This window comes from Sebastes fasciatus, chromosome 20 (genome assembly GCF_043250625.1).
Source record: "Sebastes fasciatus isolate fSebFas1 chromosome 20, fSebFas1.pri, whole genome shotgun sequence".
Taxonomy (NCBI): domain Eukaryota; kingdom Metazoa; phylum Chordata; class Actinopteri; order Perciformes; family Sebastidae; genus Sebastes; species Sebastes fasciatus.
The window spans coordinates 18,492,626-18,509,890 of NC_133814.1; the positions used below are offsets into that span (position 1 = coordinate 18,492,626).

At 38.5% G+C, this 17,265-nt stretch overlaps 2 protein-coding genes across 2 annotated transcripts in view; both read left to right on the plus strand.

Annotated features, from left to right (window-relative positions):
• Nucleotides 1–4,461, plus strand: part of ghitm (growth hormone inducible transmembrane protein) — a 5,497-nt gene extending 1,036 nt beyond the window's left edge. The window contains exons 3-9 of the mRNA XM_074620000.1: nt 1,034–1,136; nt 1,486–1,597; nt 1,705–1,846; nt 2,352–2,460; nt 2,697–2,885; nt 3,557–3,728; nt 3,825–4,461. Coding sequence (XP_074476101.1) covers nt 1,034–1,136; nt 1,486–1,597; nt 1,705–1,846; nt 2,352–2,460; nt 2,697–2,885; nt 3,557–3,728; nt 3,825–3,909 — 912 coding nt within the window. The 3' untranslated portion in view covers nt 3,910–4,461. The remainder of the gene's footprint in view (nt 1–1,033; nt 1,137–1,485; nt 1,598–1,704; nt 1,847–2,351; nt 2,461–2,696; nt 2,886–3,556; nt 3,729–3,824) is intronic.
• The window catches only part of LOC141758497 (cadherin-related family member 1a), a 120,675-nt gene that overhangs the window by 95,334 nt on the left and 8,076 nt on the right, over nt 1–17,265 (plus strand). The window contains exons 4-15 of the mRNA XM_074619991.1: nt 9,499–9,774; nt 10,187–10,282; nt 11,262–11,407; nt 11,505–11,555; nt 11,914–12,003; nt 12,167–12,253; nt 13,568–13,684; nt 16,069–16,212; nt 16,311–16,389; nt 16,480–16,580; nt 16,685–16,888; nt 17,087–17,239. Of these exons, the coding sequence (XP_074476092.1) occupies nt 9,714–9,774; nt 10,187–10,282; nt 11,262–11,407; nt 11,505–11,555; nt 11,914–12,003; nt 12,167–12,253; nt 13,568–13,684; nt 16,069–16,212; nt 16,311–16,389; nt 16,480–16,580; nt 16,685–16,888; nt 17,087–17,239 (1,329 nt within the window). The 5' untranslated portion in view covers nt 9,499–9,713. The remainder of the gene's footprint in view (nt 1–9,498; nt 9,775–10,186; nt 10,283–11,261; nt 11,408–11,504; nt 11,556–11,913; nt 12,004–12,166; nt 12,254–13,567; nt 13,685–16,068; nt 16,213–16,310; nt 16,390–16,479; nt 16,581–16,684; nt 16,889–17,086; nt 17,240–17,265) is intronic.

Genomic DNA, 17,265 nt, shown 5'->3' on the forward strand with positions numbered 1-17,265 from the left:
TATATAACGACAGTGCAAAAAATACTGCGGAAAAATAAGATATATGCAAATAATATAAATGCATGCATTTATAAAAATGCAAGAGTATTGTTAATAATAATAACAAATAAAATATTAATGTTCTGTATAAATACATGCAGTGTTAATGCCAGTGTAGATGAGATTATTGCACTAAATTATTACACTGTTTAGTCAGTATTACACAGTTGAAGATATAATAAATTATGGGGCTACAGCCCCTGATAGGGGTAAAAAATTATAAATACAATCTACTTACTTTATGTTGTTGACGTCTGTATGACAATAAAGTAGAATAAATTAAATGCCTATCAGTTTGAGCAGTTAACAAGCGTTACAAATGTTTGTACCGGTAGTCGCACGGAACTGACATTGGATCTTGTTCCATGACGAACACAAAACGGCATTGTACGTTGTAGGTAAGGGCAGGTGGTTAAGTCGGCATCGATGCAGACTCGCTGTTGGAGGGTTTCATAAACTACTTCCACTCCCCATGAATTGGTTTGGAATGGCACTTAATATGGCGGACCCTCCACGTGAATGCGCAAACGGAGTGGAAGTGGGTAGGGAGAGGGTGTAGGGGGTGTTTTGGAATTGGGCCTAAATGTTTATGTAAACTTTTGTTTTAAGCAGGTTTGATGCCTCATATTTTACCAATTGCCTCTACCATGGCTGTGGTTTGGAGTAAAGTTATTAGCCGTAGAGTGACCTGCAGGGTAGGAAACTTCAGCCTGATATTCAGAATGAATGGTAGTGTCATTATAAAATCAGAGGTCTGACAAAAGGCTTAAAGAACTGTCCTGTAATTGAAGGGTCACACATTTTGAACCTTGCAGCAGCCATCTTCTCCCATCAGTACTCTTATTAATTGAATTAACCTCAGTGGAAGTTTTGTCAGTATACTGTGAAATGATAATTGAAAGTTCAATAAAAGGATGTATCCACAGCAATCCACAATCCCAGCCACTAAATCAACAATTTTAGTTTTGTGTTAAGTGTGTTTTTCTTTCACCAGGGTTTTTCCTCTAAGGCCAGATTTGGTTTCGGCCGCGGGAAGACGGCCAGGGACAAGCTCAAAGAAGCAGCTTTTGAGCCAGCAACAGATACCGCCATTAGAAGTAATTACCATTACGTATACTAGTCAAATATACTGTTACATGCTGTTGCATAGAGTGTACTGTTACATAACTGGAGTTTTATGCTCATCTCTTAAATAAGCCATAGTTATATAATGAACTCCAAAATATGCCAAGTAATAATGCCAAAATATAATGAACTCACGTAGTTTGGAGCTTTCTTTAATGGCTATCTCAATTGCCATAATGCCAAATTTCTTTTTGAATCACAAATCAAACATTTTACCTGTTACAATCCCTGTGTTTATCTGTAACACTATTAAGTTTATTAACATAATGCAATGGAAAACATTTTATGATGTGGGTAAAATAATTATTGTTTTGTCCACAGTTGACAGCATGGGAAGAATAATCCTGGCTGGAGGAGCAGCAGTTGGCCTCGGAGCTCTGTGCTACTATGGACTCGGCATGTCCAATGAAATCGGTGCCATTGAGAAAGCAGTGTGAGTACCAGCAGCTCTTTAATTTTGTTTTGAAGCAGAGGTCATTAAACCGTATTTGTTACCATCTAAGAGCTCCATTTTCACCCAGCTCTTCCCTCTCTGTGCAGGATCTGGCCTCAGTACGTGAAGGACAGGATCCACTCCACCTACATGTACTTTGCAGGCAGTATTGGACTGACGGCTTTGTCAGCTGTAGCAGTGAGCAGAACCCCGGCCATGATGGGTCTGATGATGAGAGGATCCTGGCTGGTAAGCTTCGTAACTCAAGTAGACCCAACATAGGTCCTCTCTGCATTGCAACATCTATTTTCAAATTAAATTGAAGGCGAATACACCGTGGAGCTGGTTTAGTAATATCTAGAGCGACCCCCTCTTAGTCCATTGGTCAACTAATCGGTTGTTTTGGTTTCAGTCCACTAAGTTTTCTTTAGTCGATTAGTTGTTTTTTATTCTTTTCCATGCTGAATGACTTTTTTTCAAGAAACTTATGAGCACATCTCTGGTAAACACAAGATTTAAAGTGGGGCTTTAGTGAGATTCTTTGTGGAGAAACTCAGTTTTACAGATCTCTCGATTAAATCAACTTATCATTTAGTCAACAAAATCGTATGATTGTTAGTCGACTAAGAATTTCTTTAGTCAAGGACATTCCTAATAATATTTATACTGTTCAATAATGACTCATAATTATTTAGCATTTGTAGGTGCATGTACTTGTTATTAACATAAATGTCTGATGTTTGTTCTACTCCAGGCTATTGGAGCAACTTTTGCGGCTATGATTGGTGCCGGCATGCTGGTCAGGTCCATTTCATATGAGCACAGCCCAATGCCCAAACATCTCGCTTGGATGCTCCATGCAGGTTTGTAAGACAATGTGTAGTAGAAAGTGATTGTTCTGTTATGTTGTCCCACTCGGCCCTGTTGTTTCTGTTATGTAGTTGCATCAGTTGGACACAAGAGGGCAGTCATGTAAAGGCTCAGAGTAACAGCTGCTATTGTATTTGAAACCTCTACACCAGACGTATGGCACAGATCTATTTTGTTGTTTGTTTTGAATGTGGTATTCAGTTGTGTTTTTGCTTTATTTATTAATAAGGTGTGATGGGCGCTGTCATCGCTCCTCTGACTCTCCTGGGAGGGCCTCTGGTGATGAGGGCCGCCTGGTACACCGCAGGAATCGTGGGAGGTCTGTCCACTGTGGCCATGTGTGCCCCAAGTGAGAAGTTCCTCAATATGGGCGGGCCATTGGCTGTTGGCTTCGGAGTGGTCTTCGCTTCTTCTATCGGTCAGTATAACGCAGTTTCACCTCATAAACCCTGTCTCAGTCCACTACAGGCAGTACTGAATGCTAGTTTTGGGGCTTTCAGACTTCTGTTAAAAGTAAAGTTAAAGTGGAAAAGTGTGAGTATCTTAGCAAAATGTCATTAAGTTAAACATGATGTTTACATTATTCCATTGAATACTTAATTAAGGACTACGCCAGGTGTTACATGTGTTTACCATGATTACGTCTGGACAAATGATGAGTAAATCACATACAAAGTGATCAAACAACCAATCCAGTTGATTTATGCAAATTAATTTGGTTGACCTCACACAATAGAAGAATATCTGGGAACTTTATGAATTCATTTGCATCAACTACAGAAATTAGTTGGTGTAAAAAAAGTAAATTAGATAGAAAACAAATACATAAATAGCTTAATCTTATTAGAATCATGGCACATACTATAATACAGGCATTTCGACTGTACAGGCTTGATATCTATTAATGGTCAATAGAATAGAATTCCTTTGTAGTAGTTTTTCTAGAAACCATAGGAAGGTAGCTGATCGATCAGCTACATACACACAAGTTATAATTAGATAATCGGCTAATTCATGATTTATGTCTGTATGCTGTCACTTTGAATCTGTACTTGTCGGTCTCACAGCGAGTCTTCTTGTCTTCTTCAGGATCAATGTTCCTGCCGCCTCACTCGGCGTTCGGAGCAGGCCTGTACTCGGTGGCCATCTACGGAGGTCTGATCCTGTTCAGCATGTTCCTCCTCTACGACACACAAAAGGTCATCAAGAGGGCAGAGACACACCCGCTCTATGGTGTACAGAAATACGACCCCATTAACGCGTAAGTCACTCCAGGAAATATTCAAGTACACTTTAAATGCAGTTATGTCATTGCACCGAGGTGTGGGTCTCATACTCTCTCTTCTCTATCACACAGGTGTATGGGGATTTACATGGACACACTGAACATCTTCATGAGGATGGTGATGATTCTGTCTGGTGGCGGTGGTAAAAGGAAGTAAACGTTAGCATTCCGACTTCAGCTTCAGTTTTACCTTCCACACAGCTGATCCAAATCATATTTTATTACTAGCAGCATACATCAGGTGTCATCTCTCAGTGACAAGTTTTATCTAACTGGGAAATATACATGAATGCTTTGCAAGAGTGTAAAGGAGAGGATGCAAAAGAAGACACATTGTGTATATTGATAACACACTGAGAGCTCTTACCTTGATTGTGGAAGTATGTGGTTTATCCTGGGGGTCACAGATGGGTTAAATCTGTCGTTCAGCATCATTTTGCCTGCCTCAGATGTCGTTTGTATTCTTATGTTTTGTATTTATTTCAACTTGATTGTGTTTCTGTTTCTAAGAATGAAAGCAACAGATATGCCACACATGTCAACCGTAGATTGGTCCAGACTCGGTACAATAATGACTGTGCTCTTGCTCCAGTATACACTGATATGGCACTTCTGTGATGGGTTAAAGTGGTGGGCACTAAGTTCATGTTTCTGAGAAAATATACAATAATTTCAACAAGGAGTCATTCAATAAACAAGTCCAAAATTATGTTTTTTTTGTCAGAAGTTGTTGTTACCTATTTTGAAAAGTGAATCGGAAAATTCAGCAGAGGTTGAGCTGACATGTTTCCTGACATAGGCCTTTTTCACAGAAGACATTTTGACATGTCACAGTAGGAAAAGCCCTATTATTAAATACTACAGTTAACGATGGCTGCTTCAGTCTAAGAGTCCTGGTATTGTGCATGCTGAATCACTGTCACACTGTCACTGTACTTACTGGGACACTTGAATAGAACCAAGCCAGTGTTAATGTTTTTAGTAACACCTGTGCTTTAGCAAGTCATCAAAACACCTGTTATTGAAATATAAAAAGTTAAAAAAATCATAAATTAACATAAATGAAGGGATGCATATTTGCATTTTTTGGGCTCTATAATAATAATAAAATTCATATACATAGTGATAAATCATAAGTGGTTAATAAGTAAGGGATGATGTACAGCAAGTGGGTCATTGTTATGAAATAAACCCTGAAGGGTGAAGGGTGTTTATTACACGACTACTTACTTAAGAAATTAATAATTCGACACAAAAATGGTCCTCCAGGGTTCGAGATCGGAACTGCGTCCATATTAACAGTCTGTTATACATATCAACGATCTGCTATAAAGAAATAACTGACCGTAGAATGTCGTAATTGACCAATCAGAATCAAGTATGCAACAAAGCTCTGTAACAAGGTTGAATAATGAGCTTTTTGTTCTTGTAATCTCTTCTTTAATCAATTATTAAACTCTTCCTTTTTATAGTTAATAATCTTTAGAAAGCCACATGATGAACATTTACGATAGAATAATACCAAATATTCATAAATTTGCATTGATCCTGGTTGAACACGTCGTCTACTTTGTAGAATGATAATGTTGGAAAGTACGGACTAATCTAAAAATGGTATAATCGGCTCAATTTGTTAAAAAATATCAAATGGTGGGTTTTAGGTGCCTATAGGTCATTTCACAGATGTAAACATGCCAAATGTGTCCCAGTTTACTTCCTGTTGCAGTGTATGTGAATGAAATCAGCTGGCAGGAAGTAGACATGGACCCAAGCTGTTGCCTAGCAATGCAATTCCATTGAAATAAGAAATGTATTGGCTAACTAGACAATTACAAATAAGTTCAGTGAGCTGCAATACCACCAAAACTCAGATGATAAATTGTGAGCAGCGTCTTAAATCAGTGTGAGGAAATGTCGGTGTAAACACAACGTCTCACCGCTGCTGTTACATAACCCTAAATGTACATTTTTTTACTCTTAGTCATCCACTGTCAGCAGCTCTGACCAGACTATGAGGAACCGGTGGGGGTCCGCCTTGTATTTGCCTATAAACAGTCAGTGTGTAGCAGCAGATGACAAAGGCTTAGCGTACTAATCCTCTTGTCCACCATCTGGCTGCTCCTCTAAAATTAAACCTCCAAACCAGGGCACTTTCAACAGATGCTAACATCTGTAAATTTGCAGGTGCTTCATTAGATCATGTACACGTGGAGTACACAGCTGCCAGGGAGTGTTTTAAATCTCATATCATGTTCATGTTTAGGACACGTATGATTCATGTGTACTGTGTATCCGGGGTGGGGTGGGGGGAGAGACGGCCTGCAGATGGGAGGGATAAAGAGGGCAATAATGGATGAGATTGGGGAAAGCTTCAGCATGTGGAGATCTGGCATTACTGGGGATAAAAGTTGCTCTCTGGCAGTCATTTTCAGATTGATGACCAATATTTGGTGAGGGTCCAAGGTTTTTACTGCTTAATGTAGGCTGGACGTGGTGTGTGTGTGTGTGTATGTGAGAGAGAAAGCGACTTTAAACAAGTTCAGTGTACATTGAATAATGGTTATGGGTATATTTTTTACAGAGAACAATGTGTACGTTTCAGTGAATTTCCTAAATCGACCGACTTCACTATCAGATGGATTGTCTTGAAATTTTGAACATTTGACATTCATGGTGAAAGTTTTCACTAATCCTGTGAAATATCTCGTTATCGCACTAAATGGATTGGCACAAAATTTTGTACAACAGTCATGGTCTTCAGAGGATGAATCATTCAGACTTTGGTGATCTCCTGATCTCGCCTCTAGCGCCATCATCGGGTCAAGATTTTAAAATGTCCAAAACTTTGGGTCGTGTCTAGAAGGTAACACGCAGATTTGCGAAACTCTCGCGAGATGGTTAAGGTTAGGCATTGACCTCCAATGGTTACGGTAAGGATAGGTCGTCGGGCAGCGAGTCTCGTGAGAGTTTTTTCAAATTTTTGTAAGTTGCAGGTTACCTTCTAGACAAAACCAAAACTTGGTTTATGACTGAATACATGCAAACTACTGACGTTCCCATCAGCCTCAGCTGTACTTTGTGTTTAGTGCTAATTAAGACTAACACTTTAAAGTTTAGAAGAGGTGTTTTGTAATTCATATATTTGAGGTAATTTACTAACTGTTGCCTCTGCGACCCGACCCCGGATAAGCGGTTGAAGATGAGATTCTTAGTCTTGTTCTGCTATGTACTTCCTCAACTGATATTTACCTTTCTTCTTCAATATATGTATCAGTATTGGATAGCAACTAAGTACATTATTTCAGTACATTTTTAGGTACTTGCATTTTATTCGAGCCTTTCTTAATGCTACATTAAACTTGATAAATATACTACTTTATATAAACTAATTAATAAACTATTTCAGTAGGAAATTATACTTTTATACCACTACATTTATCTGACTACAGCTATATTTAATAGCTATTTCGCAGATTCAGATTTTCTGTGGAAAAATTCAGCTTATAAAATATGATTTATTATTACAGATTAAAGCACCCAACAGTATAAAAGTTGTTAAAATTAGCTCTACCTCGACCAACTACGACACTGAAATGTTGTTTACATGTTAATGAACCAGTAATAATCTGATTATAGAATATATATTTTAACACTCTAAACAGGAACACATTGCTTAATGTGTACTTTTACTATTAATACATGAGTAAATTTTTCTGATAATACTTATCTACCTTTACTTATATATAATATTTTGAAATTAAGCATTTTTATTTCTGCATAGTTTTTCCATATATATTTTTTTCTGCCTTAAATCTTTAATATTCAGTATCGTTGATTCTTGTGTCTGCTCTGTCGAGGTGGGCTTTAAACACTTAACGCTCCATAGATTCTGTGTTTATTTTAGTGAGCAGAGCAGATTTGTCATTGTGGCTGCCAACCAGTAAGATGCATGTGAGTGTCACTGAGCGTCACACACTATTTTTATACCTGTGAAAGTAGGAAGTGCACAAGTCTGCACCTCTTGGTGAGTAAGTCATTACAGTCGACACACCTCGCTGAAACAGCAGGCAAGCGTGCAGATCTGATTTTTAAAAAGGTGCTGAACTCTCCCAGGACCAAAGTGGAAATTGTGTTAAAAAATAAATAGTGTGAAGTTTCGGGCTCTCGGTCGTCATCAGATACGATTACAAGATCAAAACGTCACACTCAGTTTTCCACTTTGGCCTTTTTAGCTGTTTATTTTTGGGTTGTATCCCTCCGAATTTGAGAGCAGCGTTTTGAGTTTTGACTTGCTTAAGCTGCAAGTGATTCACAGCAGGAGGATTTCCAGGACAGTGCTTAGTGGCAAACATCTTCTGTAACATGACATACGTACATTAAAGTGACAGTGTTTAGCATTTCAGGGGATTTGACTTCCGTTGCTCCTAAAGGGAAATGTAGGAGCCATGTATTTTACCTTTGGTATTATATTTTGTAAGGTGTAATGTCCATCCAAGTACTAAATAAATAAACGGCATGTTATAAAGTAGGCTTTTGGCGCTTTGCATATCGTTTGTTTGGAGCACACGTCTTAACAACACTCACCAATCAGCAGCCAGTAGCGGCTAATAGTCTAGGACGTTAGTCACTACGGGAAGGACGGCCTCTGAGCGAGGTGAACGGCGTTACCACGGTTTTACACTCGGCAGCTCACGTTACCGCAGTCTTAGAAAGGAAGGAGTGAGCGGAAGGGTACTCAGTTTGGTTGCAATCTGCAACCACGCCACTAGATGTCACCAAATCCTGCACACTGCACCTTTAAACTGAACTAAAAATGTAAAGTAGGCTTGCAGTTTGAAAATTTAAAACCAAACATTGCTGACTAAAAGCTATGTTTTGTGTCTTGAGGGTTAGTGATTGACAGGCCACTGGGCTTCGCAGGGAAAGTGGACTGAAAGCCTCTTTGCTATAAGTGCATCACAGAGCCACAAGTACAGCTGAGGCTTGTGTTGGTCAGTGAAAGTAGGAAGTGCACAAGTCTGCTTCTCTAAGTAAGTAAGTCAGTACAGTTGACACATCTTACTGAAACAGCAGGCAAGCATGCTTATAAACGGATCTGTAAAAAGGTGCAAAAGTCTCCCATGGCCAAAGTGGAAATTGTGTTAAAAAATAAAAAAGTAGGAAGTTTGCGAGATCAAAACGTCATACTCGGTTTTCCACTTTGGCCTTTTTAGCTGTTTATTTTTGGGTAATATCTCTCCGAATTTGAGAGCAGCATTTTGGTTTTGACCTGCTTAAGCTGGTGATTCACAGCAGGAGGATTTCTTACAATTTCATACAGTGCTTAGTGGCAAAAATCTTCTGTAACATGACATATGTGCTTTGAGCTGAACTGAGATCCACAAGTGCAGCTGAGGCTTGTGTTGGTCAGCGAGCTGCCAAGGAGAGCAGCCACGGGGAAGCTTGTGACTAATGAGTTTGTAGAAACCCTTTAAAACACCAGCGAGAGGAGCCAAATGTGCCATGTGTCCAAATGTGTAGCACATGGCGGAAGGATGTTTGCTTGAGGTTCCCAGTGTGTAAGCTTGAGTAAATTGAATATAATGCTCACTGATGTAAAAAACTGTAAAGCAGAGAAGTCTGTTACGTCATAAAGTCTCTGATTTAACAGTAATCGTTGATGCAGAGCCTCATGTGTGTAATACAGAGGTGTGATGATCACACCATATTGTGTGAAAGCTGAACTCTCTCCTCTCTCCACGTGTAGTGTTTCAGGAGCAATCGGAGAGAGAGCAGTGTGGTGGAAGATGTCTGCGGAGGGAAGGGATGCGTCACTGGATTAGTGCCTGAGAATCTGCCCCAGTCTCTTTCCTCCTGAGCTGCTCGAGACGCCTCCAGAAGGGCACGACGCTCGCTGCTGCTCGCTTTCCCCCTCCACCAAGCCTTCCACATGAGCCAGCCAAGCCTTGCCTCGCCACCAGGATGAAGAAAGAAAAGAAAACGCATGCTTTACTGGTTCTCCTCGTGCTTCACTTCACCTCAGGTGAGGTTTTTCTTTACCTTTTTGTTGTTGTTCTTTGTGTGTGATTAGGACTTCTTGCCTTGCTCTTATCTGGTTAATCCTCTAACACACAGAGGGCATGTCCATCTTAGTGTAGACTGCTCATGCTGCCTGTACTCCATATTGAAATGTGTGGTAGTATGTTAAATGTGTGGTAGTATGTTTTGTGATGTGATAAACTTAAATGTATTTATAATTCATCTCCTCCTCCTCCTCCTCCTCCCTGCTTTCGGTTCCTGCCCTTTTTAGCAAGTGAGTGCAACAGTTATATCTTAATTACATAAGCATTTCCCTTAGAAATAGAACAAATAATCTATATGATTTATGTGACATTTTTCAGCTTTTATATAGAGTCACTTCTGCTCAAATAACTGGTTTGTTTATTTGTTTAAAGGGCAATCAGACTATGCTCCATATTTTTATGATAATGGACCCAGCAGTACACATGGGAATATGGCCTTGTTCAGCATCTCAGAGGATACACCAGTTGGTAAGTTTAACAATCACAGATCTGGTTAATTTCAGCGGGAGATGTCTCGTGTCGTTTAAAGGTGTTTCATTTTTCATGCGTAGGTGTAAAGATGAAATTATCACACTTGTATTGAGGCGCCAGCTAATCACTGTAATACCTTTTGGATTGTGACGTATGTCAAGACTTACGGGGAAGAAAACAATATGGATGGTGGCTCGTCTGACCTGATTATTAAACACGAAATTTAAGGGTTAACGCTTCATTTTACAGGTAAGCAAATTTCATGGTAATTAGGTGATAATTATCAAGTTGAAATTTCTTTGGAATTACTGCCAAAATTACCCCAATATTTACCTCAACATTTATCGAAAATTACTTTATTGTAAACATTATTTAATAATGATATGCTGAAATAGCATATAATGGTTCAAATAGGGCCCTCAGGTTTGAGAAGCAGCTGCTCTTCATCAGAGGTGGAAAACCAAAACTAATAGAAGTCACTTCTGATGCACAAATATCCCCATTGTGTGACTTAATGTCTACACAAATGTAACCCGGTAGCTGATGTGATGATTCAGGGAGTTTTTAAAGAAATTTCAAATAAGTTATTTGCTAATTATTATCTATTTACCAGCAGACATGAAAATAAAGCATATCATTTAACTTTGTATTATTTTCCTGGAAATATATAAAATAAATTACCTGCAATTTATTATTGGGAAATAGCAGAATGTAATCATTAAATAATGTTTATAATAGATATAAAATAATAATAAGAGTCAAGTCCCAAGTCAAGACAGACAAACAAAGTAATTTTTTAGGTAAATATTGGCAGTAATTCCAAGGTTACTTGCTAATAATCACCTAATTACCATGAAATTTGCGCACTTGTAAAATGAAGTGTTACCGAAACAAGAATTGAAACAAAGGATTCCAATGATTGTCATGTTTTTGTTTGACATTATTGTGTTTTTGTTATTTTTTTTTTAACCCATAGGGACACAGATATACATTCTGAACGGTACAGATCCAGAGAGCGATCCGGTGCGATACGGTCTGACTTTCGAAAAGGGCTCCAAAGAATATTTTAGGGTTGAGTCCAAATCAGGAAACGTGACTCTGATTCAGGAGCTCGACAGAGAGGTGAGTCAGCCTGTCGATGAGACTCTTGTTTTGAAGAAAACCTGCTGTAAAGCTGTCAGCGCTGTGGCTCAAAGTGATGTTCACCTTTTCTTTCTAGAAACAACATGAAATCTCAGTGCTAGTGAGCATAACGGACGGTCGCAATAAAGTAAGTTTTTCCTGATATAGTTTTGTTTATATTTCATTGTCTTCAATTCACGGCATTAATCACACCGTTGACACTTGAATCTGTATGTGAAAGAAACACAAAAATAGTGAGAGGAAAGAAAAAACAAAGATAGATCTGTGAAAAAAGATGCTGTGACAGACTGGAAACAGCAGGAAACATCCTCTGCTTACAGTCTGTGTTTGCGAAAATAATGTATTTAAATAAGTGAAATATCTTTTTCTGATCACTTTCAGTTAATTATTTCCCTCTGAAAAAGGATGTAGACTTGAAATATATTGAAATAAATTCCAATTGTTGTGTTTTTATGTGTGAGAATTTGTTTGCTTGTTGCCTTCAGGTTGTTGAGACGGTTCGAGTGTTTGTCACCGACTCCAACGATGAACCACCTGAATTTCTAAACCTGCCTTTCATCATTGACATCCCAGAGGTACAGTACATCGAATACATACACCCAATACAATAAAATAAATACAATAAATCCTTTCTATAGGTCTGTCTGTGACACAAATGACCTCTAAATTTGCTGACTGAGTCAAATAATAGAGAATAAAGTGTGTGTTTAGGGTTATAAAATCTCTTGTCTCTTCTAGGATTCTGCTCCAGGAAGTAGCATCTACAGAGTCCAGGCAGTGGATAGAGATATGGGCTCAGGAGGCAGCGTCTCATATTATTTACAGGTAACCTAAAGCTTTGTTTTTATGCAGATGATGCACTATTGTGACTCTGGGATCTCTAAAGCTTTGTCTTGGAGAAATTGAGTGCTAGATTGGAACATTTTGCGACTGATTTAAAACAAGGCTGTTCTGTTTTGTTTGCCCAAGTCTGGCACTAAATTTCAGGAATACACTGGAGGCTTTGTGTTGAATTTTCAGCTCTAAATCTTTATTTTGACTCTGGTGAAGAGTTATCCAAATTTGCAATACATTTAAAACCAAATATTTCCTAAATATGTAATTCATGCTTTTATTTTGTCTTGCTCAGACTACTGCATCTATCTTTACTCTGGAAATAGGTGGGACATTTCTCTCCAAAATGCAGCAGCCAGGCTTTTATTATTTTTATTTATGTATTTTAGCCTCCTTGTACATGACCTCCAGTTGATTCCAGAGTTTATTATAAGATTTTACTGATCACATAAAGAGCTGTAGTTTGGCTCCAGCCTACATCTCTGGGCCTCTTTACTCCTACACCCTGGGATGCACCCTGAAATCTGCCAAAAAGTTTATCCTCTCGTTTCCCAAATCCTTATTTGGAAAGCTTGAGCAAGCATTTCTTCTTACAATTCTATATACTGTATATTTTTTGGAAAATTCTTTTTATTGGTATTTTTCCATTGTAAACAGAAGATACTCATGTTTTTACATATAAAAATAATAGCATATAGACATTATGTATATGGCAAAAGCAGTACGTACAAACAAGACATATACATATACTGTATAGAGCAAAACAAACTAACAAACAAAAAACTTGCGAATGAATTGCAAAATAAGTGCTTAGTGCTTCTTTTTACAATTGTACAATGTCTTTCACACGTACTTTTTAATGTTGTTTTTATATTCTTTGGTTCCACTTTTTAATCCATTACATATTATTCTTATTATTACGACTGCACCGTTATAATCAACATAGTGTTCACTGGCTCGATGTGGCCCTAACGCTCGGGGGCGAGCCCAGAGGTCGTGCTGACATCATGAGAGCTGTGCTGCCATGTGGAGGGAAGAAAAAGGGCATCCTAGTGATGGGACAGTGTGTGGAGGGAAAGATTAATCTCACACCAGAGAGCAGTCTGGAAATGGTTTTACTTTAGTGGATTAAATTTCAATTACATTTGAGCAAGGCACTGAAGGCTTAATAGGGGCTTAGCTTTGGTCCGGGCCAACAGCTGACGGCACAGTAGTTGTTACTGTTCATGTGTCAACTGTGAGATTAAAAACTGTGTTTACTGTCACCCTAAACGCCGCTAACTGTGTGGCTTTATACTTTATCAGACCTTGCCGTTTGCCAAGTTTACCATCGACGGGCACAGCGGCATCCTGAGAGTCAAACCTGGCGAGACTTTGGACTACGAGACGACGCCCACCCACTTTGTGACGGTGGTTGCAAAGGTGAGAGGTCGCACATGACGCCCTTTGTCTTTGGGTTTGTCTTCTCAGATGTCATAAACACACATTCACACTGTGTCAAGTTACAGATTCATCCATGTTGTATTTTTTAACATCAGCATTAATCAAATCTAAGCAGAGAAAATGTATGAAATTACTAAAGTTTATTGATAACACCAACAGCCTTTCTCCAAGAGGCACGTTTAGTCTAAAAACAGAAAAATTGTAATGGGCTGAAATTTACCTCGGCATTTTGCACATGAAACAACGCAGCTCAGCAACCCATCTGTTGGTGGCCAAAGGTCATGAAAAGTTCAGTCATGATAAGCTTTCTGAACACCAACACTTTGATGAATTTCCACAGTGTCAGTATGTGAAGTAAATGTGAATCTGATGGAGTGCTGACAGTGTTGCTCCCAGTGTGGGTAACCTGAAGTGTAATCCTTATATTGTGAGTAGGGCTGTCAAAGTTATATAACGCGTTAATGCAAATTTGTTTTAATACGCTCATTTCTTTAACGCATTAACACAACTTACTTTTTTTTTCAGTTTTAAAGCTAGATACTGGTATCATATGAAACTATGAAACCTAAGGAATCCATTGGTACCAACCATGTCATACTAGCTTGTTGCGAAGGAGGTTAAATAATGCTCCAAACTTACGCAAAATTTTGGCGAGGAAAAACTGGCATGGCCAATTTCAAAGAGGTCCCTTGACCTCTGACCTCAAGATATGTGAATGAAAATGGTTTCTATGGGTACCCACGAGTCTCCCCTTTACAGACATGCCCACTTTATGATAATCACATGCAGTTTGGGGCAAGTCATAGTCAAGTCAGCACACTGACACACTGACAGCTGTTGTTGTCTGTTGGGCTGCAGTTTGCCATGTTATGATTTGAGCATATTTTTTATGCTAAATGCAGTACCTGTGAGGGTTTCTGGACAATATTTGTCATTGTTTTGTGAATTTAATTGATTTCCAATAATACATATATACATATATTTGCATAAAGCAGCATATTTGTCCACTCCCATGTTGATAAGAGTATTAAATACTTGACAAATCTCCCTTTAAGGTACATTTTGAACAGATAAAAAATGTGCGATTAATTGCAATTAAATATTATAATTGATTGACAGCCCTACTTGTGAGTAATAACATGGAGAGGGCTAATTTGTTTTTCTAGCCTCAGCTCCTCTGTGTGTCTGAGCGGATAACATACAGTCTGATTTTAATGATGTTTGGTAAATAACAAATCCAATACTGAGAAGTTAAATATATGATGTATAAGATTTGTAATGCAACCATTTCCATCAGTATGATCAGTTTAACTCACTAATGGTTAATTTAAGAAATTACATTGCAGCATTTTGTCCCCACAGAAAAATTTGTCTCTGCATCTTTCGCTGTCACTGAAGCATAACAACATAATTAACAGAACCATGCAAATGAAATTACAGATTCCACTGTCCCCAATTATACTGAATTTGACATGCCAAGAGAGAATTAAGAGGTTTACGTCCCAGTTTTAACTAACCAATAAGGCGCAATTTGCAATTATGTAGTGCTTGTATTTTTATTTTAGTTGGTCTTATTTTTTAATTCTATTCTGCTAGTTAACAGAAACTCATCAAGCCATTTCAAGCTGAACATCTGTTTACTTGTGACCAGTGGAAGGCCTCTAATCGTATAATTTTAGTTGGGTAAAATGGAGAAAGTACTCATAGTAAAGTAAAATCTCTGTCTAGGGATTTCAAAAATAGCTCAGTGCTGCAGATATTACATGATGAGAGGCGACAGCCTGTACAGAGATCACATAAACCCCATTAACTGTGTCCATTAACTGCCAAATGTAAAATAAAATGTTGTGTAACAAGATTGTTTTTCATATTTTAAGACAGTTCTATCATAATTTGTCGTGGATAAAAGTATAATCCAAAGTCAGAATCATGTTTATTTTTATTTAAATACAGCACTTTATACACTTTGAGAGACGCATCTCTCTCAATGTACGTACACCGAAATAGAAATAACAGCTAGGAACAGGGACAACAAAGCTGGATACATGAAGGTAAATAATAGACAGAACTGTAATGTACATAAGTAGTGAAAAAAATTGGTATATATATAAATATTATATAAATATATATAAAAAGCCCCGAAAATAAAATAAGAAATAAAAATGTCTATATACAAATAAATACTGGATGGATAAACATGGACTGGATGATCCTGTACAGTATATAAAGATGTTTATGTACTGTATATACAGCGTGTAGGATTTATATTGACAGTGACAGATGAGATGTACATATTAAATCTACTATTATGTACTATAAGCAGTATAAAATGTGCTAACTCTCCCTTCTGTTTGTTCCCTCAGGATGGAGGTGGAAAGTACAAAGGGAAGCACCAGGTGTTGACCTCCTCCGCCACCATCACAATCAATGTACTTGATTCCCAGGACATGCCTCCATCCTTCATAGGAACCCCTTACTTTGGCTACGTCTACGAAGTCTCCGTTCCTGTAAGTCCTCCTCTTATTCTTTACGCACCAGTGAGGGAGCTGATTTAGTTTACATTCAGTAAACATGCAGCAGATTAATCGTATTTCTTTTCGTCCAGGGTTCTGAAATATTCACTGTGTACGCTAAAGATGGAGATCAAGGCGACCCTAACTCAATCCACTACTCCATTATGAATGGTAAGAACAATACATCAAGAAATAATGTAGAGCTATCTTGTTTACCTTTTTATCAGACACATTTAAAACACCTCTGTTATCACCTTTCAGGTAGTGATGGTGTCTTTGACATAAATAGCACCAGTGGATGCATCACCCTGACAACTTATCCAACTCTGCTGACAAATGAGTTATATGAGATTATAGTCAAGGTAATGTTTTTCTTTTTCCTCCCAGTTATTTGTTGGGAATTACACTCTTCTAAATGTAACCTGCTGTTATTACAACTGAATGCGTTGATCATTTTTAAACGCAGGCGTCTGAGTTAGGACCAAACAACAATCTGCAGGACTACGATGTTACCACGGTGACGGTCCGGGTGGTGGATCTCAACAACCATCCTCCGACCTTCTACGGGCAGAACGGACCACAGAGCAAGTTCGAGGTCACCATGTATGAGCATCCTCCTGCAGGGGAGATCCTCCGAGGCTTCAAGATCACCGTCAATGACTCTGATCAGGTGAATTTATTCTCAAAATGTCCTCTACGTATCCTCTACACTAACATTCATTCATCAACACATCTGCCAGATGTCTTTCCTTTGTTTTCCATGCATCATGAGTCTAATGAATCTTCATTTTCTTGTTTTCTTTGGGCAGCTATATTTTTATTTACGTTACTAATTCACTACATTCTTGCTGTTTGTTTGTCTTTGCAGGGAGCAAACGCTAAATTTAAACTGAGACTAGTGGGGCCGAGCCGAGTGCTGCGAGTGGTCCCCCAGACGGTCCTCAATGAAGCGCAGGTGACCATCATTGTGGAAGACACATCTGGCATCGACTATGAGAAGGGGCAAACCCTTTCTTTTAAGGTTAGAGTTCATATATCACTAAATTA